The 24,655-nt window shown below is 44.4% G+C and overlaps 1 protein-coding gene across 1 annotated transcript; it reads left to right on the plus strand.

Moving 5' to 3' along the window:
* Positions 1-128: 128 nt before the first annotated feature.
* Positions 129-22,666, plus strand: MRPS35 (mitochondrial ribosomal protein S35). The gene is made up of 8 exons (XM_081913379.1): positions 129-289; positions 1,951-2,003; positions 2,592-2,759; positions 4,836-4,896; positions 5,160-5,299; positions 7,686-7,795; positions 8,804-8,873; positions 22,267-22,666. The coding sequence occupies exons 1-8, from the start codon at positions 160-162 to the stop codon at positions 22,543-22,545; spliced, it is 1,011 nt and encodes a 336-aa protein (XP_081769505.1). The 5' UTR covers positions 129-159; the 3' UTR covers positions 22,546-22,666.
* Positions 22,667-24,655: the final 1,989 nt, after the last annotated feature.

Here is a 24,655-nt window from a genome sequence, read left to right on the forward strand (position 1 = left end):
TAAGCGCGGCGAAAGGCGCCTCAGAGAAGCGCCCCTCCGAGGAGGAGGGGAAACGGCCCAGACGCCACAAACGCGCATGCGCCGCTCCAGCCCCGAGCCGCCGGAAGAGGAAGGAGAAGCGCCAGCGCCGGAAATCGACGTCACGACTCCGGTGCGAAAATGGCGGCCGCCTGCGGAGGCGCTTCAGCGTTGGGCGCGCTGCTGCTGCGAGGCCGCCTTCTCCGGACGAGCCGGAACTACTCCGCTGGCTATTCGGCCGCTCGGACGGCGGCCGGCGGCCGCGGCAAAGGTACTGCCGGGGCGGCCAGGCCCTCCCTCCCTGGCGGAAAGCCCCGAGGGGCAGCTCCGCGGGGGCGCTGCGACGGGGCACTCCCGTTCAGCCGGAGCGCTTGCAAGGGAGCGGCGCAAATCCGGCGCGTTTCAGGAGGGCTTTGTTTCCCTGGAAGTGGTGCGCGGGGGCTGCGAGAGGAAGACGCTTGCTGCCCTCTTGAAGCAGCAGCAGAAGCAAAGAACAACGGCCGCAAAACCTCAAGGCCGCCTCTCCCCTCATGAACCCACCCTCAGATCGTACCCCCTCCTTGAGGGGTCCAGAGGGTGGCAACACGAGGACGGGGCCTTCTCTGCAGTGGCTCCCCGTCAGTGGGAAGCTCTCCCCAGGGAAGTTCGCCTTCATTATACACCTTGAGGCGCCAGGCAAAAACGTTCCTTTTTCACCAGGCCCTGGGCTCATTAAACAATTTGTGCCCTTTGAAACTGGGGGGGGGGTATTGTTTTTTTTGTTGTCATGCCTTAGACTTGGATGTTTTTATTCTGTAAACTGCTCTGTCATCCTCTGATGAAGGGCGGTATAGAAATTGAATAAACAAACAGATAAATTTCACTAGCAAAACTTGTCCACCGTTAAAAGGAAATAAGTGTCACTGAAATTGATGTGATTTATTTCAGAACTAAGGGGAATTGAGACTTACTGAGTAGGAATGTGGGTTCTTGAAGGGTCAGCAATAGTGAATAGGTTTTTAAAAATACCTTTAAAGGAGACTAGCTGGAATCTAGTGGGAGAGAATTCCAAGCAGAAAGGGCTGAAGTATAAGATCTAGAAAAAGACTAGAAGCATAGGAACAAGCAGTTGCATAAGGAAAACCAGAACTGAGAAATGGCAAGCCTGTGAAAGGGCATAAGAGCCTTCCAAATCCTGCATCCTGTTGCAACTTTCAGAAATCTACTACTCAGAGAATACTGCCTTGAAATGAAGGTTTCAATTAGTCACCATGGTAAAGCTATTATAGTAGACTTAACAAAATTAAATCTGTGCCTCCCTATCTGCTATGAAGGGTTTTTTATGCTGATGGTTTAAGTATTACCGTATTTTTCGCTCCATAAGACGCACCTTTTCACTCCTAAAAAGTAAGGGGAAATGTGTGTGCGTCTTAGGGAGCGAATGCAGGGGGGAGGCATGCAGGAAAAGCCCCCAAGAGCTGCACACAAGCTCCATGCAGCTCTTGCAGGCTTTTCTCCCTCGTAGAAAAGCCCTTAAAGGGTGTGCGGCTCCTGTGGGCTTTTGCGGGGGTATTGCCATAGCCGCATGCAGCCCCTCCAGCCGGGAGAGGCTGCACGTGGCTATGGGAGAAGCCAAGACAGCGAGCAGGATGGATCCCGCTCGCTGTCTTGGCTTCTTTGCTCTTTGGGGCTGCGGGGGGGGGGACGGACCCCAGGGCTTCCCCCAGCAGCCCCAGAAGGGGCTGGGAGGGGTGGGGGAAATAAGTTTTTTTTATTATTTCCCCCTCTAAAAACTAGGTGCGCCTTATGGTCCGTTCACCTTATGGAGCGAAAAATACGGTAACTAAACCATAAGATTCTCTCTTCCAGCCTGTTATTTGAATAATAGAATTTGCACATATGCAGTAATATTAAATAGAATAATATATTTTTCTGAAATATTTTCCATTATAGGTGCATTGGTACAAAGAGGAAGGACCTCACAAAATGATAAATACCGGAGAGAGGTAAGAAACTCAGGATGCATGTGGATTATATTTTAAGCCTATTGGATCTAATTCTGTTTCAACATACTGACAACTGTCATTTCTTCCAAATTTGTAACCCTGAAATTAAAACTCTATGAAAGAACTAGGATTCTCACAAGCGCAGGTTTAACTATGTAGTGTTGTGTTTATCGTAGGCTTCCACCTACTAAGCAAGCACTTTTAAGTGTTAGTTACATGTGATATACCACAATTACAAAATTAAGTCAGAAAAGGCCCTCCAGAAAACAGTTTATATCAGTTCTTATTCAGCTACAGCCAAATAAATACTATAAATGAATTTTTGGCTATGTGAATTGCTTTGTCCTTGCTAATAAGTTAGGTTGAGAGCTAGAAACTAGTCCAAGTCCATGCTTTGACCTTTATGCCTCAACAGGGATTTGAGCCAGGATTAATCCAGTTGGAGTCTAAAACTCATTATAAGACTCATATAAGGGGGGTGCGAGAACATCTGTCTCGAAAAACTGATCAATGTTAAAGCATATCTTGTCATAAAAAATAGAATTGTCTCACATTTTAAACTTTATTTTTGTTTGAAATTTGCATTAGACTGCAACTCCCAGAACTGAGAAGATGGAGGTTGATCAGGATTGGACTAGCGTGTACCCTGTTGCAGCTGCTTTTAAACCTTCCTGTGTGCCCCTTCCTCTTCGAATGGGCTACCCAGTGAAAAGGGGTGTACCTCCAGTAAAAGAAGGGAATTTGGAACTCTTAAAGGTACAGTTGTATCCTGCTATTTCAAAGACACTGGTTTTTTCAGTGTAGAATGTAGTTGAAGGAAACAGATATACAGTATAGTAGTCTTGCCCTTTCATCACAAGTTATTTATATATAATTTTTTTAATATACTGCTAATAAAAAACAAATCAGAACAGTTCCCAACAATTGTATGTAAAACCGTGCCATGAAAGTTATTAAAAAGTTAAAATCAGAAGTTAATTACTGTGGAAGGGTGTACTCTTAATTGTCTGCACAAGCCTGATGGAGTAGAAAAGTTTTCAACAGGTGTTTTAAAGTTGAAACAGAAGGCACCTACCATAGTACTTGACTGATGACACTAAAGTCTGTTTCTTGTCGTCAAATGAATCTTGCCAGCTTGGGGAATGACCAACAGTGTTCCTGCAGATGATGTCAGTAATTGAGATACCCTGGACCTTAGTTGTTTAAGACTTGCAAATTGGTGCAAGGACCCTGAACCTGTCTCGGTAGTTGATGGGTAGAAAGTGCAGGTGCTTCAACAATTTTCTTAACCAGATGCCCCCATCAGCAAACTGACCACAACATTCAACACCAGCTGGAGCTTCTCGACCCAAGCCCAAGGACAATCTCACATAGAGCGCCTTGCAGTAATCCAGCCTTGAGGTTACCAATGCATGGTAACCAGTGGTCAAGCTATACCTGGGGGACCAGATGAAATTGGTAAAAGGCACTCCTAGTCACAGAGGATACTTGGGTCTCTATTGACAGATGTTTCCAGGAATACCTCCAAGCTATGCACTTGCTCCTTCAGAGGAAGTGCAACCCCATCCAGAACAGGCCGAACAGGTAACTGTCCTGCCTGTCTCCCAAACGTAGGAACAACGCACCCAAAGAGCCTCCATTTTCCAAGGATTTGTGCCCAGTTTAGTGGTCAAACTATTTTCAGACACCCAATTCTGAGCTTTCACGGTCTCTCATGGTTCCTATGTTATGGAGAAGTAGAGCATACTGCTGACACCTTGCTCTAAAATTCCTAATGACCCCACAATATAGATGACAATTGCACTGTGGAAAGGATAGTACCCTGTGGAATCCCATAGCACAATTGCTGGGGTTTGAGGAGCACTTACCCAGTGCTACTCTCTGAACACACCCCTGAAAATACAAAAGCATTCAGAACCCATCTCACTAAATTGGATCAGGAGGATGCCATGATCAGTGATATCAAAAGCTACTTACAGATCGAGCAGAAGTAAGTTACATTTCCCCCTGTCCCTGTACCATTGAAGCGCGCAACCTCCACAGCATTTAACTGAAATGGACTCCATATATCTTTTCCTGAGGCTACGAGCCTTTACAACAAGAGAGATTATTCCCTGCCCCAGTTGCATAATGTTAAGTGCCTTGTAACAGAAAGCTTCGCTCATTTCCTTTGCTTTCCTATTCTTAATCTTCTTTCAAAAGGATTCTAAATAGTTTACTTTAATATTGGTATAAAGGCTGTCATTCAATAATGTCAAGGGGGTACTGCAATGCCACCCCACAAATACATACTCTGTCTTGGACTGCTATGCCCTCAGATTTCTATAGTTGAACCATTCCATCTGTTCAAAACAGCTGAACCTATTCTATTTTCAAGGGAAAATTCTGGTTTTTTTCATATCCGTATTGGACTTTTATACCTTCTGACCAATGCACAGTCCTTGGGGAAAAAAGCAAGTTGTGTTAACTGTGCTTTTACATATAAATTAACTGTTGTACAGTGGTACCTCGGGTTACATACGCTTCAGGTTACATATGCTTCAGGTTACAGACTCCACTAACCCAGAAATAGTGCTTCAGGTTAAGAACTTTGCTTCAGGATGAGAACAGAAATCGTGCTCCGGCAGCGCGGCAGCAGCAGGAGTCCCCATTAGCTAAAGTGGTGCTTCAGGTTAAGAACAGTTTCAGGTTAAGTATGGACCTCTGGAACGAATTAAATACTTTACTTAAGTATTTTACTTACTGCTTAGCGATACTGAATGAATCCTTTGTCCTCATTAGATGTTTTACATTATGTATTAGATTTAGACTATGAGTTACATCTTGTTTCAGATCCCCAATTTTTTGCATCTGACACCAGTTGCCATCAGGAAGCACTGTGCTGCTCTTAAAGGTAAGTTTCAGATCTCTTTCATTGATTAAAAAATAGGTGGAAGGCAATGCTAGCAGGCTATTCTTTGTTCTCAGCACTTGACTTTTATTAAAAAAAAGAGGTGAGGGTCGGGAATTTGTAAACAGCTATGCCTCTGATTGGCATATTCACATCATATTCCACTTTAATTACTTGGAAAGGGATGAAGTTCTTAATACATTTTTCTCAAAGTAGCTATTGCCAGATTGATTGCTGTGATCTTGCTCCCACTGCTCACTTTTCAGACTTCTGCACAGAGTGGCCAGCTGATGTTGATAATGATGAGAAGTGTATGCAGCACTTTCCTATTGAAGTTGACACAGTAGATTACATTTCAGCAGGCCCATCTGTTCGCAATCCTAAAGCAAGAGTGGTGACCCTAACAGTAAGTAAACTACAGAAGTAACTTCATTTTTAACATAGGGCTCTTAAAACAAGTTCATTTGGTTTGATTACAAAGCAGGCAGAAATTAAACTTGCTGTTACTGCAAGACAATGTACAAGAACTGTTTGCACTGATGAAGCAATTAACTTAAGAAATGAAGAACCACCCATTAGAAATTGCTTCATTTCTTGGCACAAAATCCAGTAACATTTAATGGTATTTGATTTAAGTGCTGTAAGCTAATGGTCAGGTTAGATGCCTATTTTGAATATAGAACAAAGCATTAGGAGAGAGAGATAATGAATCTATAAGGCCATATTTTTTCCAGCCATTTTTGTGTGTGAGGTCATTCATTTAATATTGTCCCATCAGTATTCAAGATACTGCAGAAGCAGAAATGACTTTGCCCAAGCCACTTAATATAAGTCATCTTCCTGTGTTCCAGAGTCAAACTACTGAACCATCTAGCTTAGTTTGTCCACACTGACTGCCAGCCGTTCTCCAGGTTGCAAACAGGATGTCTTCGCAGCCTGGAGATGATGAATACTGAACGTGGGACCTTTAGCTTGCAAGGAAGACACACTGCCACCACGCTGGCCCTTCCCCACTTAAAACCTAAAGCAGAGAAAATGAGGGTTGGTGGAGGCTAGGATTTGAGAAGCTTGGAGCACATTTTGCTTTTGTAAAAAAAAAGCATTTCATTTGCATTTTCAGTCATCTCTAAAATCACTTTGTAAGGTAGATGGCAGTATTTGTATGACAAGATACTGCTAAAATCATGTCCTACGATCCAAGCCAATGTTTTACTTTATGCAGATAACAGACTGTATAAAAACCATGTACTTTTTTTTAGGAGGTATATTTAGAAACAGGCTGCATATAATGTTGATTATTAAACATGCAGCAACCTGCCATATGGCTTTTCCTAGCACTTATGATCAAATGAGACGTGATTGTCCTGTCTTCTGGTGGTGTCCTGTTAATCCTTTGTCAACATAATCTGCTGGGAGGAATGGGACAGGGAGAGGTTTGAAGGTGAAAAGCAGATGGTATTGAGACTGTTTTGAATGGGGGCTACAGCACAGTTCTCGCTGGACTGATGAAGCTGTGTCAGCTATACCATTTCAAATTGCATGTGGGATTTGCATGATGGAATGCTTCATACAAAAACAAACCCCTCCCTGTGCCTTTAAAAAAGCTTGTATGGAACAAAGTATCTAGTCTAGCCTTCCCTCTGATATGCTTGTCTTTTATGGCAGAGTGTGTTTAGAATGGAGAAGCGTCCCATTATGTGTGCCCCCACCCTGCTCAAGTGATAGGGCTCAGTTTCCCAGCCATGTGTTTGCCACTCCAGTGAGACCTTGGTGACCTGGGATGATCTGTGTACATCTAGTGTGTTGCAAAATTGCCATGACAGAATCTGTAACGTTCAAATGTTCAGAAAATGGATTTATTTAAATATTTATGCTCTAGGGAAGCATTCAAAAATATTATTTTCCCCAGCTCATACTTTCTCTTTGAAGTGGTAGTGTTCTGAATTCTTCTGTGTAGCAAGTTTCTTTAGTCTTAACACAATATAGCAAACTAAAATTGCACCTGAGCACTACTTTGAGCTTTTGTTAGTTTAACATGTTCTTAATCCTTTGCTTGAAGATAGTTCTTACACTGAGCAGCTCAAGTCTGTTTTGAGTCACAAAATTTAATTTGTTCTCTTTGTGAGAGACAGTTAGGATTTTCTTCCTAGCACTTGGCTTTTTAAAAGCCTCAGTGCTCTTTCTGAGACTTTCATCCCTTGGTTTTTCAACCGTTACATATAATATTTGCTTTTTCCATTAAGATTCTTTACTGGCCTTGTTTCTGCTGATTGAGAAATAGTAGAATTAGATCCAGATTTTCCCGTAGCTTATTTCTAAGGATTGTGTAGTACCTCATGCTGGGGTACTGCATGTCAGCATAGTCTCAACTCTGATTTTCAAAAAGGAAAGCAATGGCTGTAATAGCATGCTGTAAAATATATGGAGATGCCTAAATAAGGTTTCCAGTGACCTGGGTCAAGGTGTTACTGCTGTGCTTAGCCTTGTGCATAGTGCCAAGACTAGCAAAATCAGAATAAATGATGAAATTAAACAGATGCCAGTCTCCTGGTTCTGTGCTCAACTTTTGAGGACTTCAATCTAAAAGACACCTGTGGTGTATTTTTGTGTGTGTGTGGTTTGCATGAAGTCACCTGTTTGAGCCTGGGGCTAATATTAGGCCCTCGTATTTGCGACCTGCAAAACTGAATGCAGCAACATCATGTTTTATGTGCAATAACTCATTGACCTTTCTTTTCTACCCTGGGGATTGAACTTGCTATCAACTTGCTAAGAGACTGATTTCTCTCCAGGTTAAGCTTTCAAGCCTCAACTTGGATGATCATGCAAAGAAGAAGCTCATTAAACTTGTAGGAGAGAGGTACTGCAAGGGCACAGATACCCTTACCATTACAACAGACAGGTATCGTAACATGAGAAAATTGTCTAATGTGGGTCATATGTAAGATAGTCAAGACCCTAGCTGCTAATATCCATTTCTGTCCTACTTACCGGGTAACTACTACAAGGACTCAAAAAATATTGTGCCATATTACAAAGATCGTTGGTTATAATGACTCTTCTGATATCCTTGGACAGCTCTTTGGTCTTGGTCATTGTGGCTACTTTGGAATTTGCTGGATTGATTGCTTCTGTCGACAGGTGTCTTTTGTACAGGTACTATAAGGAGCTGGGATTACAGGTAAAACCTCTCCCTAGAAGCAGGTGCTTCTAATCTCAGCTCGTTACATACAGTGGAGATATCAGGTAGCCTGACATCTGTCTGGTTGATAGGGGATCAAATACTTATTTCACTCATTATAATGCACATCAATCTCAGACTTTTGTCTTCTGGGTTTTTTCCTATTGTTATTCTGTCTCTCACAGCTACAATAAACCTACCATTAAAATTATGGACTGGTCATTTCTTCGTCAGAGGGCAAACGGGCAAATTTACTATACATCACTGTATAGGATAGGATAATCTTTACTGAAAATATTCACTTTGAAAAGAGATCTCCAGTAGGTGCCCAAAAGACAACAGAGGTGGTGCCTATCTCATGTGTAATGGGAGGAAGTTTCAAAGGGGAGCTGCTGCCACGCTAAAGGTCCCTCTCTTACTGCAAGCAGAACAGACCTCCTAATGAGAACATATCCACAGGAGGCCCTCTCCTGAATAGCACAGGGACCGGAGGAGTAACATAAGAAACAAGACACTGTATCTGTTTTAGATTTGACATTGTTTTTCTATATTACATTGTTTTAATATGTGTTTTTATTGTTAAATCTCTTATTCATTGGAAGCAATTAATGAATAGTTCTTCAAACTTTTCATTCTATAGTTTCAATTTATATTCAAAAAAATGTAGAGTTTTAAATCGTTAAATATTGGAGAGATTATACCAAAGACTTAGTTTTTCATATATTTCAGGTGTCCTTTAAGAAGACAAAATTATGACTATGGAGTGTACCTTCTGACAGTTTTATTCCATGAATCATGGGTAAGAATTGATGCATGACATTTGTGACAGCCAAGCTTGACTTAAAATGTGTAACATTTGTTTGATTAGATGTTGTTCACAAATAATATGGCTTATTTACATTGATGGTAGAGAGGAATTACCGTATTTTTCGCCCTATAGGATGCACTTTTCCCCCTCCAAAAGTGAAGGGGAAATGTTTGTGTGTCCTATGGGGCGAATGCAGGCTTTCGCTGAAGCCTGGAGAGCGAGAGGCGTCGGTGCATACAAACACCTCTCGCTCTGCAGGCTCCAGGAAGCTATCCGCAAGCCTTGCACGCCCGGGGGGAGTTCCCCTGGGCGCGCAAGGCTTGCAGCCCTCCGGAGGACGCCCCGTGCTTCGCGTAGGTGTTGGCAAGCCTTGCGCACCCGGGAGATCCCCCGGGAGCGCAAGGCTTGCGGGCGGCAGCCTGCAGTGCGGAGCACGAGGCGCCCTCCGGAGGATGCCCCGTGCTTCGCGCAGGTGTCTGCAAGCCTTGCGCACCGGGGGGCGCGTGGGGCACCCTGAAGCAGAGCGCCCATGGCGCCGGGCAGACATCCGCAGCGTGGGGAGCCCTGCGGGAGTTCCCGCAGGGCTTCCCATGCTGCGGATAGCAGCCTGCCGCCCGGGGCGCCTTGAAGCAGAGCGCCCCTCGCGCCGGGCAGACATCGGCCAGCCCCACAAGCTTGAGGGATAGCGGGGAGGCGCAGCACCGCCATCCCACTGTTCCCCAACTTGGTTTTGGGGGGGAAATAAAGGGGGGGAAGTAGGTGCGTCCTATGGGACGGAGCGTCCTATGGGACGAAAAATACGGTATTCGAACACCTATATTGATGTGCTTGTGTGTTGGGTCAAAGCTATTGTTTTCCACAGATGGTATGTTAATACAGTGAAAATCTATATCTTTTTCAAACATTGAGCAAAGTTCCATCTTACAGGTCCTCTTTTTTATGTGCACAGATCAGTACATGTTGAATGCACCAGAACTGAAACAGGGGCAAGAAAGGGTAGCTGCTCAGTTGTAGAGTGTTTGCTTTTCATGCAGGAAATCCCAGGTTCAGTCCCCAGTATCTCCAGGCTGCGCTGGGGAAGACTCTTGCCTGAAATCCTGGAGCCTCTGCCAGTCAATATAGACAATACTGAGGCCGATTGACAAATGGACTGTCTCAGTATACGGCAATTTCCTTTGAGTGGCCAATCTGTGGCCCTCAGCTGAATCAGCTTTCATCATTCCTGGCCATTGGCTACACTGGCTGGGGCTGGTGAGTCTGGAGAGTAGCAGACTAATCACCCCTGCAGTGGGGCTTCCTGTCAATTGAAAGCAGCCAGTGTCTGCCAATCAGGATTTGTTGTGCTTATTTCTGTCTGATATGCACAGATCTGAGGTAAGTGGTAAAGCAGTAGCTCTAGCTTAGTGTTGTACACGGACCATGAGTGAGCCAACGTCTTGGGCCTCTCTAGGTATAATACCTGCCTTGGTGGTCTACGGGATTACTACGGAAATCAGTGTGGAGTGCTTAGAGCACTAAGAAGAAAAATTATGGGTGTTTCAACAGACAATTTGCTTACCTAGTTTGTCAGATGAAATGATGGCTATTAGGGACATTTATGTTCCTGTGTTTGTCAACTTGGGAGTGGGCACATCCCCATTAGCCCCGCCCTTAGTCTTTGTGCAGAGAATGGGACCATCTGTCATATGGAGCCTTCAAAGGTTTCCTCGCATCCTGGAAACCCCAATTATGCTGTCATGGGTTGTGTGGGAACCTTGGCATGCACAGCTGTACACACACAGTTTCCATCCTAACAGGCAGATGTGCTCTTTGTGCAAAGGTGAAGTGGAGCTCTTGGTGGATCCCCACTCCCTGCTTCCATGTTGACAAACAAAATTAGCATTGATGACTGAACAGGTCTATAGCATTCATGAAAATTAGTGGCGGGACATCTGTACTATGATGTCCTCAGTGCTACACAGTCACTAAATACATTTTAATCTGTTTAGGGCACTATGGAAAAGCTGAGGTAGGAAGACTCTTGATTCTGTTTCTTGCCCAGGTAAATCTCCTCAGCAATGGCCCACCTCTTCCCTCAGTAGTGCTTCAGCGAAAGGGAGAAGAGATATGGGGATGAGGACGGTGACCTGAGGGAATAAATAGCAGCATATCAATGGAGCTCCAGTGTGTTGTGCCACTTAGTTGATATGGGGCTTGGCCTCTGGAAGTCCTGTCACTTTAAATGAACAGTGTCTCCTGTCAGACACCCCAACACTCTTTCCTGCAGAACATTGAAGGAGAAAATAGGCTGTCTTTCAGTGCCAGCATTTTAATTGTTGATCTTCTCACTAAGGTGCTCAGTATTGAGAAGTCCTGGGAAACGATGTTAACTGATGTTAACTGTTTAACCGTACTTCCTTCAACTGAGGAATTTTTAGAAACATAAACACTAATGCTTTAGTATTTTGAAAACCTATAAAGTTGGGTGAAGGTTAACTGTTCCCAATTCATAGGTGTCTGTAGCCATTCAGACACTGATTCTAAGTATGCTGGAAGCTCAAAGGGGTTATTAATTCCAGATGAACACATCTGTCCTTGACTCTAGCATTACTCAGTGATGGAAGACTTAGCCATATGATATTGCTTGTGTGAGTGCTTGGTGTGTATTGAATACACACAAGTCCCATACCCTTTTATTACCTTTCAACTTCCACATAAATACTTAATAACCTCGTCAGTTGTAATTGTCTTTGATTTCAATGAAAAATGCATGGCCTGCTGCAACACATTGGATTTTTTTTTCCATGAACGGTTGATCCCTCAGAAGGAAGCGTGTTCAGTAGCATTTTTCGCAACTTCATACAAGTGTTTCTTAATCTTAATTCTTAATCTCTGGAATTTTAAAATGTCAGGGGGGAACTCATCCCTTAGTAAGAACATTAGTACTCTCAGTTTGTCAACAAAATAGGATTTAAACAGAATAATCTGAAAGCAAGTATGTTGGATAGGAGCATAGTTAAATCCTTGATTTACGTAGCTATGAAACCTACTTTGTGATCTTGGGGTAAATTGGGGCCAAACTAGTCAAGACTGTAGGATATTTGTGATCAGATCTCCTATGGGTTTTCTTAAAGCTTGAAATCTATTTTGGGTGCCCAAATCAGATCAAACAGAGAGCAGAGTTAACTCTTTTCCCCTGTGCTATTTTTCTGATCTAAAATCTCCTTTCACACCCAAAGCTGCTATCTATCCAAGGGTGGAAAGCTACCATAGAAAATCAGCATGTGAGGGAGATGTGCTCTAGCTGTCCTTCTCCCTTGCTATTTTTCTGTCTGAAGGGAATCATCTGTGGAGTTGCTCAATCATCTGAGCTGTAGTCTGAAGTGATGCATCCCATGTGGTTGTGAGGATAAAACAAGATCTCCATCTAGGCCAACCTGAGCTCTTTGGACAAATAATAATTTCTCACACATAAACTATTTACGTAACCCTTCCAGCAACCCTCTTGGAGACTCCAAATTGTCCCATGTTGAAAATGTTGGACTGAGGCTGGCAGCAGCTTCTTCTAAGGCCAACCAGAGAGTTCATGGCTAGAGCAAGATCTGAATAGGGGAGTCACTTCCCGATTCACATCTTGGTTTCTGAGCCAGTGTAGTGCAGAAGAGAAAAGCGTGGATACAAACACAAGATGGTATCTAATCTTACTGAGAAAGAAAATGGAACAGTTTCAATTCAGACATAGGTCTGGTAAGAATAGATTTAAGAATATGTAGTATCAAAGATCTAAGACAACATCATGCAATGGATAGAGCCTTTCCAACTTGTTCCTCTCCCATTGCTGTTAGAATCATAGAATCATAGGGTTGGAAGAGACCACAAGGGCCATTGAGTCCAACCCCCTGCCAAGCAGGAAACACCATCAGAGCACTCCTGACATATGGTTGTCAAGCCTCTGTTTAAAGACCTCCAAAGAAGGAGACTCCACCACACTCCTTGGCAGCAAATTCCACTGTCGAACAGCTCTTACTGTCAGGAAGTTCTTCCTAATGTTTACAGTATTTTTCCCTCTATAACACGCAGATTTTTTCTCCTAAAAAGGGAGGGGAAATGTCTGTGCGTGTTATAGAGCGAATGTGTGGTCCTTGGAGCCGAAAAATCAGGCAAAAATCAAATCGCGCTTCACGGAGAAGGGAAACCTGAAAAGAGGAAGTGGCTGCTTTCCTGCATTCTGCCTCAGGGTCTTACTGCCCACCCTCCTCTGTTTCGTTGCTGTGTTTGCTGAAACGGAACAAAGAGCAGGGAAAGCCCCTCCCCTCCAGGCAAGCAGAGGGGAAAGCAGCGTGTGGTCTCTGTGCTCCGGAGAGGGAGAGGGAGAGGGAGAGGGAGAGAGAGGGGGGGAGGGAGGGAGGGAGGGAGGGAGGGAGGGAGGGAGGGAGGGAGGGGAAGAGAGAGAGAGATGGCTGGCTTGGGTGGGGGGAAACTTTTGCCTTTCTTTCCTCCCTCCCGTTAAATCCCTCTCCTGCATTCTTAGCCAGCTGCTTCTCTGCACACCCCTCTCATGTCCCTTCTTTGTTTTTCCTTCGCTCCCCACTTAAAATGTGGTTACAAAGCATAGATCCACATGGATCCTCAGGATCTTTGCATTGGGTCACCCCAAATTCACCATCAGATCACATAGCATGTCCATGGCTACAGCCTGCACCAAAAAAATCACGCACCCACTGTTGCCTGGGGCTGCAATGGTGCAAAAACATGGTTACAAAGCATGGATCCACAGGAATTCTCAGGATTTTTGCATTGGCTCACCCCAAATTCACCATCAGATCACATGTGTGTGGCCCCAGCATGAAGCACAAAAATGATACATCCACTGTTTCATTCAGAATGTTTTTTCCCTTGTTTTCCTCCTCTAAAAACGATGTGCGTGTTATGGTCAGGTGCGTGTTATAGAGCGAAAAATACGGTAGGTGGAATCTTCTTTCTTGTAGTTTGGATCCATTGCTCCGTGTCCGCTTCTCTGGAGCAGCAGAAAACAACCTTTCTCCCTCCTCTATGTGACATCCTTTTATATATTTGAACATGGCTTTCATATTACCCCTTAACCTCCTCTTCTCCAGGCTAAACATACCCAGCTCCCTTAGCCGTTCCTCATAAGGCATCGTTTCCAGGCCTTTGACCATTTTGGTTGCCCTCCTCTGGACACGTTCCAGTTTGTCAGTGTCCTTCTTGAACTGTGGTGCCCAGAACTGGACACAGTACTCCAGGTGAGGTCTGACCAGAGCAGAATACAGTGGCACTATTACTTCCCTTGATCTAGATGCTATACTCCTATTGCTGCAGCCCAGAATTGCATTGGCTTTTTTAGCTGCTGCGTCACACTGTTGGCTCATGTGAAGTTTGTGGTCAACCAAGACTCCTAGATCCTTTTCACATGTACTGCTCTCAAGCCAGGTGTCACCCATCTTGTATTTGTGCCTCTCATTTTTTTTGCCCAAGTGCACTACTTTACATTTCTCCCTGTTAAAATTCATCTTGTTTGTTTTGGCCCAGTTCTGTAATCTGTCAAGGTCGTTTTGAAGTGTGATCCTGTCCTCTGGGGTGTTAGCCACCCCTCTCAGTTTGGTGTCATCTGCAAATTTGATCAGGATGCCCTTGAGTCCATCATCCAAGTCGTTGATAAAGATGTTGAATAAGACAGAACCCTGTGGCACCCCACTAGTCACTCTTCTCCAGGATGAAGAGGAACCATTGATGAGCACCCTTTGGGTTTGGTCAGTCAGCCAGTTACAAATCCACTGAGTGGAAGCATAGTCAATACCGCATATACCAGCTTCTTTACAAGAATATCATGGGGCACCTTGTCAAATGCCTTGCTGAAATCAATGTAGGCTACATCCACTGCATTCCCTTCATCTACCGGGGTTGTAATTCTGTCAAAAAACGAGATCAGGTTAGTCTGACATGACTTATTTTTCAAAGATCCATGCTGACTATTGGTGATCACAGCATTCCTTTCTAGGTGCTCACAGACTGTTTGCTTAATGATCTGCTCCAGAATCTTCCCTGGTATTGATGTCAGACTGACTGGGCGGTAATTATTTGGGTCCCCTCTTTTCCCCTTTTTGAAAATAGGGACAACATTTGCCCTCCTCCAGTCTGCCGGGACTTCGCCTGTTCTCCAGGAATTCTCAAAGATGACTGCCAGTGGTTCTGAGATCACATCTGCCAGTTCTTTTAATACTCTTGGATGCAGTTCATCTGGCCCTGGAGACTTGAATACATCTAGACTAGCCAAGTATTCTTGTACTATCTCCTTAGTTATTCTGGGCTGTGTTTCCTCTGCTGAATCATTTGCTCCAAATTCTTCAGGTCGGGCATTGTTTTCTTTATCGGAGAAGACTGAGGCAAAGAAGGCATTGAGGAGTTCGGCCCTTTCTGTGTCCCCTGTTTGCATTTCACCATCTTCTCCTCTGAGTGACCCCATTGTTTCTTTGTTCTTCCTTTTGCTACGAACATACCCATAAAAGCCTTTTTTGTTGCTTTTAACCTCTCTAGCAAGCCTGAGCTCATCCTGTGCCTTAGCTTTTCTGACTTTGTGTCTACACGTGCTGGCTATTTGTTTGAATTCCTCTTTGGTGGTTTCCCCCCTTTTCCATTTTTTGTACACATCCTTTTTTAATCTTAACTCAGTTAAAAGTTCTTTAGATAGCCACCCTGGCTTCTTTAGGCACCTTCCATGTTTCCGTCTCATTGGTATTGCCTGAAGTTGTGCTTTTATCTCCCTCTTAACAAACTCCCAGCCATCATGAATTCCCTTTCCTTTTATTATTACTGTCCATGGGATCTCACCCAGCACTTCCCTAAGTTTTATGAAGTCGGCTTTCTTAAAGTCAAGAAATTGAGTCCTAGTATGCTTGGCTGTTCCTTTCCGCTGTATAGTAAACTTCAGAAGAGCATGATCACTCGCGCCTAATGATCCTTCCACTTCTACCCCACTAACCAGGTCATCAACATTGGTTAGGACCAGATCTAAAATGGCTGTTCCTCTTTTTGCTTCTCCCACTTTCTGGACAATGAAGTTGTCTGCAAGGCCAGTGAGGAATCTGTTTGACCTTATATTAGTTCTGGAAATCCTTTGTTAGATTAGTTTAAATGCTGTCCTTTACGATGGATGCACGACTAAAGAAATTAAACTTTTCTGGAGTCTGGATTATCAATGATAGTTAAGTGGGAATAACAGAGAGAGAGGCTGCTGTGGATATTGGCTTTGTTTTTCATAGAACTGTAGAGTTGGAAGGGACTCCAAAAGTCATCTAGTCCAGCCTCCTGCAATGCAAGAATCTCAACTGAAACATCCCTGACACTTCCTATTCTACACATCCTGGTGCTCAGTTCTGATGTAGCTGTAGGTGAAAGTGAAATACTTTCAAAAGATAGAAAGGTATTGCTGGGCGAGAACTGAGAAGATTTGGGTCCTCTGAAGGGGGCTTTTGCATGCAGTCCTATGAGCATCCTTGGAACTCTCAGCACAGTATAATTAATTAATTGATTGATTGAGCGGGATGTTGCCAAACAACTCCAAGCACCCCTGGAGGATGCGGACCATTTGAATCCCTTCCAGTCGGGATTCAGGCCTCACCATGGGACTGAAACTGCCTTGGTCGCGCTGCTTGATGATCTCCGGCGGGCTAGGGACAAAGGTGAGAGCTGTTTCCTAGTTCTGCTGGATCTCTCAGCGGCCTTTGACACCATCGACCATAACATCCTTCTGGACCGTCTTGAGGGGCTGGGAGCTCGGGGCACTGTTATACGGTGGTTCCGCTCCTTTCTCCTGGGCCGTGTCCAGAAAGTGGGGGGAGGGGATGAGTGTTCAGACCCCTGGGCTCTCACTTGTGGGGTGCCTCAGGGTTCCGTCCTCTCCCCCATAATATCTATATGAAGCCGCTGGGAGAGATCATCAGGGGGTTTGGGCTGGGTGTTCATCAGTATGCAGATGACACCCAGCTCTGCCTCTCCTTTAAATCAGAACCAGTGAAGGCGGTAAAGGTCCTGTGTGAGTGCCTGGAGGCTGTTGGAGGATGGATGGCGGCTAACAGATTGAGGTTGAATCCTGACAAGACAGAAGTACTGTTTTTGGGGGACGGGGCGGGCGGGCGGGTGTGGGGGATTCCCTGGTCCTGAATGGGGTTACTGTGCCCCTGAAGGACCAGGTGCGGAGCCTGGGAGTCATTTTGGACTCACAGCTGTCCATGGAGGCACAGGTTAATTCTGTGTCCAGGGCAGCTGTCTACCAGCTCCACCTGGTACGCAGGCTAAGACCCTACCTGCCTGCGGACTGTCTTGCCAGAGTGATGCATGCTCTAGTTATCTCCCGCTTGGACTACTGCAACACGCTCTACGTGGGGCTACCTCTGAAGGTGACCCGGAAACTGCAATTAATTCAGAATGCAGCAGCTAGACTGGTGACTGGGAGTGGCCGCCGGGACCACATAACACTGTTTCTGAGAGATCTGCTTTGGCTCCCACTATGTTTCCAAGCACAATTCAAAGTGTTGGTGCTGACCTTTAAAGTCCTAAATGGTCTCGGTCCAGTATACCTGAAGGAGCGTCTCCACCCCCATCATTCAGCCCGGATACTGAGATCCAGCGCCGAGGGCCTTATGGCGGTTCCCTCATTGCGAGAAGTAAGGTTACAGGGAACCAGGCAGAGGGCCTTCTTTGTAGTGGCGCCTGCCCTGTGGAACGCCCTCCCACCAGATGTCAAAGCAATAAACAACTATTTTACTTTTAAAATACAACTGAAGGCAGCCCTCTTTAGGGAAGTTTTTAATATTTGATGCTGTACTGTTTTTAATATTCAGTTGGAAACCGCCCAGAGTGGCTGGGGAAACCCAGCCAGATGGGCGGGGTATAAATAATAAATTATTATTATATTATTAATTAGTTACATAATTAGAAACAGGTTTTGTAGTCCCATAGGTGGGACACATGTAGAAGCCCCCTTCAGAGTTGCATGTTCAACACAAAGGTTTGAAAGGAGGTGGTGTGCTGAGGGACGGTGAAGAGGTGGGGCTCGTTTCCTTTTAACCTTACTCAGTTTAAATACCTGAAGAGGGCTGGAGTTTAATAATGAATCTGAAAAAATATGTGTTAAGGTTCTACCTTAACCATATATATCACCTTTCAGCTCTGTCACAATATCTAAAGTGATGTACAACCTAAAAATAAAATAATCCAAAATAAAAACTCAGAACTTTAGCAAAGCAACATGGAAGCTATTAAAATGTAAAACCAGAAATGCTGCCAATGCCTGTGGCACAAAACTCTGCACTTCACATCTTAATCATGGTGCACCAAAGGCTTAGGAGAACATAGGAGTCTTAAATTTGCATTGAAATATAGGCACCATCGGTCATAGAGGGAATGGAATTCCAGAGAGTCTGGGAGCTGCAATAAAAAAGACCTTGTCTTGACTTAGTATCCCTTTTACTTCTAAGGGGGGATGCCTCACCACATTCTTCATATACAGATAAGATCTTATGGAAGTTGGTATTCCTTCTAAAATGCCCTAGATTTCAGGCTATTTGGGGCTTTAGAAAGCAAAAACCAGCATTTTGACCTATGTTCGGAGATAAACTGGCTGCTAGGGAAGATTTTTAGATGCTGGACAAATATGATTGACTTTACAAAATTAACAGGCAGAGACATTTTGAACCTGCTGAAGGTTCTGAGCAATATGCAGATGCATCACTGAATAAAACATAGTATGACCTGATCATGATCAAAGCATGGAAAACTTTGAAAGGATCAAGTTTTCTCTGGGACAGCAATAGTACAGCTGGAAAAGATAAATCAGGCCATGTATGCTGCTGCTCAGCAACCCACAATAAGTCCAGATCTGAAAGAACTCCCTCCCCTCAAGCTGCATACCTGATCTTTTCGAATACGTGCAACTTCATCCATAGTAGACTGAAAGCAAATTCCACATAACCTACTAATAGTATGACTACCTTGTCTGGTTTGAGCTTCAGTTCACTGGTCGCCAGCCAGACTGTTAGAGATTCCAGGCGCCAGTATTATCCCCTGCCTTATCTGGGTTAGATGGAAAAGAAAGAGAATTGGATGTCATTGGCATACTAATGAGACCTCACTCCAAACCTCCAAATGACCTTGCTTGCAGTCTCAAGTAGATCTGCCTTCCCCAAGCTGATATCCTCCACCGATCGCAGCATCCTTAACCATTGGCCCTGCTAGGCAGAGCTAATGGGAGTTGTAGTCCAAAATGTCTGGTGGGCACCTGGTTGGGGAAAAGTGATGTTAAACTATGTTGGGGAAAAGATGAAACTCTGAAAACTTACAGCAACTGTGGCATGGAGTATCAAACAACCCTCCCAAAGTTGCTTGCTAGATAAAAATGAAGTCACTAGAAAACAATGCCTCCAGTTCCAACAGCAGGGAAACTTGAAGCTGTCAAAAACAGGACAACAGACTTGCCTGTATGAGAGACTTACAGAGGAGCAGCTGGAACCACTCTAGGACAGTGTTAGATACTTCCGGATTTCAAGAAGTTAATAGCTAGGGCAGGTGCGGGCTTTCCTTGTCACGTGGGGCTACCTTTGAAGGTAACTTGGAAACTACAGCTAATCCAGAATGTGGCAGCTAGACTGATGACTGGGAGTGGCTGCTGAGATCATATAACACTGGTCTTAAAGGATCTACACTGGCTCCCAGTATGTTTCTGAGCACAATAAAAAGTGTTGGTTCTGACCTTGAAAGCCCTAAACAGTCTCGGTCCTGTATACCTGAAGGAGCATCTCCACCCCCATCGTTCTGCCCGGACACTGAGGTCCAGCTCTGACGTCCTTCTGGTGGTTCCCTCACTGCGAGATGTGAGGTTACAGGGAATCAGGCAGAGGGCCTTCTCAGTAGTGGCACCCACCATGTGGAACACCCATCAGATGTCAGGGAAATAAACAGCTACAGTGGACGCTCAGGTTGCGAACGTGATCCATGCAGGAAGCACGTTCGCAACCTGCAGCGCCGCGTCTGGGCACGCACAGGTTGTGATTCAGCACTTATGCTCAAAGCACGATTTAGAGCTTTGCGCAAGCGCCGAAACCCGGAAGTAACCTGTTCCGGTACTCCGGGTTCGGCACAGTGCACAACCCGAAATCGCGCAACCCAAAGCGTCTGTAACCCAAGGTATGACACTATCTGACTTGTAGAAGACATCTGAAGGCAGCCCTGTATGGGAAATTTTTTATGTGTGATGTTTTATTATGTTTTTATATGTGTTCGAAGCCATGCTGTGTGACTGGGGCAACCCTGCTGGATCAGAACAGAGGCTCATCTAGTCCAGCTTCCTGTTTTCACAATAGCCCCACTTGAGTATTGGATGCCTGAAAGCAGGTCCTGTCTGGTAGTGCTGATATACAGGCTGCTCTTCTGTTATTTTGTCACGTTTTTATTCCACTCATCCTGTAAGAAGTTCCTTGTGTATGGCTGCTTCCAATTTAACATCCCAACAAACCTGTGAGATTAAACCAGGCTGGGAAGGTGATTTGTTTGAGGTCACCCATTTGCCCTATGGCTGAATAGGAATTTGACTTCAGGTGACCTGTGGCTCCCAGCTGCTGCACCTCACATCAGCATCCTGTCGAGAAACCACGTTGGGCAGTGATAAGGGTTCCTGCAGAGCTTCCGTGTGGCCTTTGTTTTTTTTCTTTTCTGCCATGTACTAATTCCCTGGAGAGTTCTTGTTGGATTCGTGCTGTGGCACTGAATTTCTCCATATGCCGAACTTAAAGTGTTGATGGTTTGCTGCCACCCAGTGGCAAAACAAACATTTCCCATTTGCAGAGATTACTAAATACGCCGCATGTTCTTAATGTACAGTGAATGGGTGCAGAATAGCAGAGATATTCTCAGATGTCTTAGCTCTTCCTATAAAGTTGCATACTCGTGTAGGGAGTAACTAAGTGCAAGCACAGTTCAAGGGTGTGGCCCACACATAGTGGTCATAATGGCTCCATGGAAAGCTTTTGACTTGAACATAGTTTTTCAATCTTTAATTGGTAATCTACTAAGGCATTAGTTCGGGGGCTATGGGCATTAAGGTCATACCTAGTTTTGTGATGATTTTGGTTCTGGCATGTTCCTGCAGGTCAGAAGCAATGGCTGAAGGTTATTCTCAGCTATGTTTTAGAACTCCCCACTGAAGGCCCTACCAACAGCCTAATCTTTTATAATTGTAAGATATACATCTATCTTGAGCTGGGCTCAACTCAATATTAAGTTGAAAACGGGTGAGGAAATTTTAGCAATTTTCTGCTGTGAGCTGTTTTTGTTACCAACCCTTTGGAACAGGGTGGGATCTAAATTTAAAACAACAAAAAATTTAGTCAGTTAATGCAATTTTGGTCAATTGGCTGTTTCCAAGATAACTGATCAGTTAATTTTTCAGCTAATAGGTAAAGGTAAAGGTACCCCTGCCCGTACGGGCCAGTCTTGACAGACTCTGGGGTTGTGCGCCCATCTCACTTAAGAGGCCAGGGGCCAGCGCTGTCCGAAGACACTTCCGGGTCACGTGGCCAGCGTGACATCGCTGCTCTGGCGAGCCAGAGCCGCACACGGAAACGCCGTTTACCTTCCCGCTGGTAAGCGGTCCCTATTTATCTACTTGCACCCGGAGGTGCTTTCGAACTGCTAGGTTGGCAGGCGCTGGGACCGAGCAGCGGGAGCGCACCCCGCCGCAGGGATTCGAACCGCCGACCTTTCAATCGGCAAGTCCTAGGCGCTGAGGCTTTAACCCACAGTGCCACCCGCATCCCTAATAAGTTCAGCTAATAAGTATGCTCTATTGAGATAGCTAAAGATAGTTGTGATATGTTTAATGCATCTGATTTTTCAGAAGGAAAACCTTTTATAGAAGTCCTTACCTAAATATAAGTGTGTGCAATGGTGTGGAGGCAGGATGCAGTAACAACTGAGTATACAAACACTTCCGTTTTGAAAAAGACCAGTGGATTTTATCTCACTTTCAGGGAGTGCATCCCCTTTGTCTTTTTCTGTGAGAAACCCCTGTTTGGTTGTCATAGAATCCCTGCATTTTGCAAAGGATTCTAGAGTGCACACATTTCCACAGAGCCTTGACCGGGACTTTTACACCTCTGCACGAATGGAGTGTGCATCCTTTTGGCTGCACATCATGATTAATGATCACACAAGAGAGCTTGTCTACCATTAATGCCCTTCTAAGTGAGAAACTTCTAAAAAGCTTCCAAGGAACACCAGGTTACCTGAAACGCTATTCCTAGAGCTACTGCTCTAGGCCACTGAGTACTATGACTGTGGTATTAAACTTAGTCCTTCACCCTTTCCACTAAAAACTTATTTTTCCTTTCAGAAAACAGAAGAGTGGGAAAAAGAAAAGACGGAGGCTGACATGGAGGAATACATCTGGGAGAACAGCGCCTCTGAGAAGAATGCTTTGGAGACACTGGTTCGAATACGAGGAGGTGACAAAACTGAAGAAGTCAGTAGGCAGGAGCTTCTTGCCTCACAAAAAATTCTGGCCTACAGAAAGTCGGTGGTTGAATTGAAAAATAAAGGAGAAACAGATAAGAACCTTTCTGAGTATAAAAACTCTGTCAGGAGACTACTAAACATGAGTGAGTTGCAGTAAAGAGAACTCTTTCAGGCATCACAGGCCTATGAAGATGTACATCATAAAGTTCAGTGGATCTAATTTAAACCTTCATACTTTCAGCCTGCATTCCCTCCAAATAAAAAGACACTATCCCAGAGCACTGACCAGCTTGACCACAGTTACTCTGTCTTCTCTTCTCCAGTAGTTAGATGTTCAAGGGATCAGCAGGATTGCATTCACCCTGCAAATAATCTGCAGTTGTGTAGCTTTCATGGAAGCCTTATTTCAGCCGTACATGTCTATAATTGTATATAGAACATAGAATCAGAGAGCTGGAAGGAAACCTGAGGATCATCTGGAAGGGAACCTGAGGACTTCCCTCCATACCCCCTTCTGGTTCCTTATATTAACCAATTTCTTCTGCATATCCATTCTTAAACTTTTTCCATTATTATTTCCCTTAAGCCTAATTTTCTACTGGTAGCAAACATTTACTTAAAACCCTGCCAATGTATCAACTTGTTTACAGTATTTTTGCACAGAAACAACAAACGATTCCCACTCTTTTTAAAATTTCTTGTTATTGTAGTCTTTGAGCTTTACCGTTAATTTTGCCATTTCTGCATAGTCCATTAGCTTGATCTGCCATTCTTCTTTTGTCGGTGTCTTTTCTTCCTTCCATCTCTGGGCTAACAATATTCGGGCGGCTGTTGTAGCACACATAAAATTTTTCTTCTGTTCTTTAGGTAGTTCAGTTCCTATTGATCCTAATAAGAAAGCTTCTGGTTTTTTAAGAAAAGCTATTTTAAACATTTTCTGCAGCTCATTATAGATCATTACCCAGAAGCTTTTAATAACCTTACATTCCCACCACATATGATAGAACGTACCCTCCTTTTCTCTGCATTTCCAACACTTATTGGAACTTGTTCTATACATTTTAGCAAGTTTTACCAGAGTTAAGTACCATTAGTACATCATTTTCATATACCGTATTTTTCGCCCTATAGGACGCACTTTTTCCCCTCCAAAAATGAAGGGGAAATGTGTGTGCGTCCTATGGGGCGAATACAGGCTTCAGGAGAGCCCCACCGCCAGCCCCGCAAACTTGGGGGACAGCAGGAGGCGCAGCGTGCCTTTCCCACTGTCCCCCGACTTGGTTAGAAGGCTGGCGGGGGGGAGAAGCCTGCTCCTCCCCGTCGCCAGCCCCGCAAACTTGGGGGACAGCGGAAGAGGTGCAGCGCGCCTTTCCCGCTGTCCCCCGACTTGGTTAGAAGGCTGGCGGAGGGCTTCCCCCTCCTCCAGCCCCGCAAGCTCCCAGAGCGATGCCAAAGCTGTACGCAGCTTCGGCATCGCTCTGGGTCCCGTTCTGGGGGCTGGGGGAGGGGGAAGCTCGGGCCTGGGGGGGATATTTTCCCCCCTTTATCCCTCCCCAAATCTAGATGCGTCCTATGGGCCGGTGCGTCCTATAGGGCGAAAAATACGGTAGTTCCCTTTAAGTGAGAAACATGCAGTAATTTTCAAGTCTGTCCTCCAACGCCTTTCCCAATCACTCATTTGTATAGTATGTCTCACATCCTTTGCCCATTTTATCATTACACACTTAACCTCTTCCTCTTTGGTTTCCCATTCCAACAGCAAATTACACATTTTCGACAGTAATTTTGTATTCTACATTTCTCTTTGAACTATTGATATTGTGTAGCTAAAACCTTTCTTTTTATCATTTTTAAATTTTTCATTTATTTGAAAATACTGCAATCAATCTGTTACCTTCTCTCTAATTCCCTCAAATTCTTTTAACTGTAATTGGTTATCCACTTCTGTTACCAGCTCTCTAAATGTTGGCCATTTAGTCCTCATATTTACCTTTTTTAAAGATACTTCTTCTACTGGGGATATCCATCCTGGTGTTTTTTGTTCTATTAAATCTTTATATCTCTCCCATACCTTAAAAATCACATCTTTTATTATATGATTATGAAATCCTTTGTGGATTTTTGCTTTCTGATACCGTATATATGCATGCCAACCAAATCTATTATCATGCCCTTCCAAGTCTAACAGGTCTGTATTCTCTAATTTAATCCAATCCTGAATCCAGAAAATGCAGGTTGCCTCAAAGTATAATTTTAAATCTGGTAGA

The sequence above is a fragment of the Podarcis melisellensis genome, assembly GCF_964234715.1.
Source record: "Podarcis melisellensis genome assembly, chromosome: 5".
NCBI classification, from domain to species: Eukaryota; Metazoa; Chordata; class Lepidosauria; order Squamata; family Lacertidae; genus Podarcis; species Podarcis melisellensis.

Bases quoted from the DNA above. Each gene is read 5' to 3' on its own strand.
- MRPS35 (XM_081913379.1), top strand. From the start codon at position 160: ATGGCGGCCGCCTGCGGAGGCGCTTCAGCGTTGGGCGCGCTGCTGCTG. The intron at 5,300-7,685 runs GTAAGTAAACTA...ATTTCTCTCCAG, and splicing joins CAAGAGTGGTGACCCTAACA to GTTAAGCTTTCAAGCCTCAA. The intron at 8,874-22,266 runs GTAAGAATTGAT...TTTTCCTTTCAG, and splicing joins TTTTATTCCATGAATCATGG to AAAACAGAAGAGTGGGAAAA.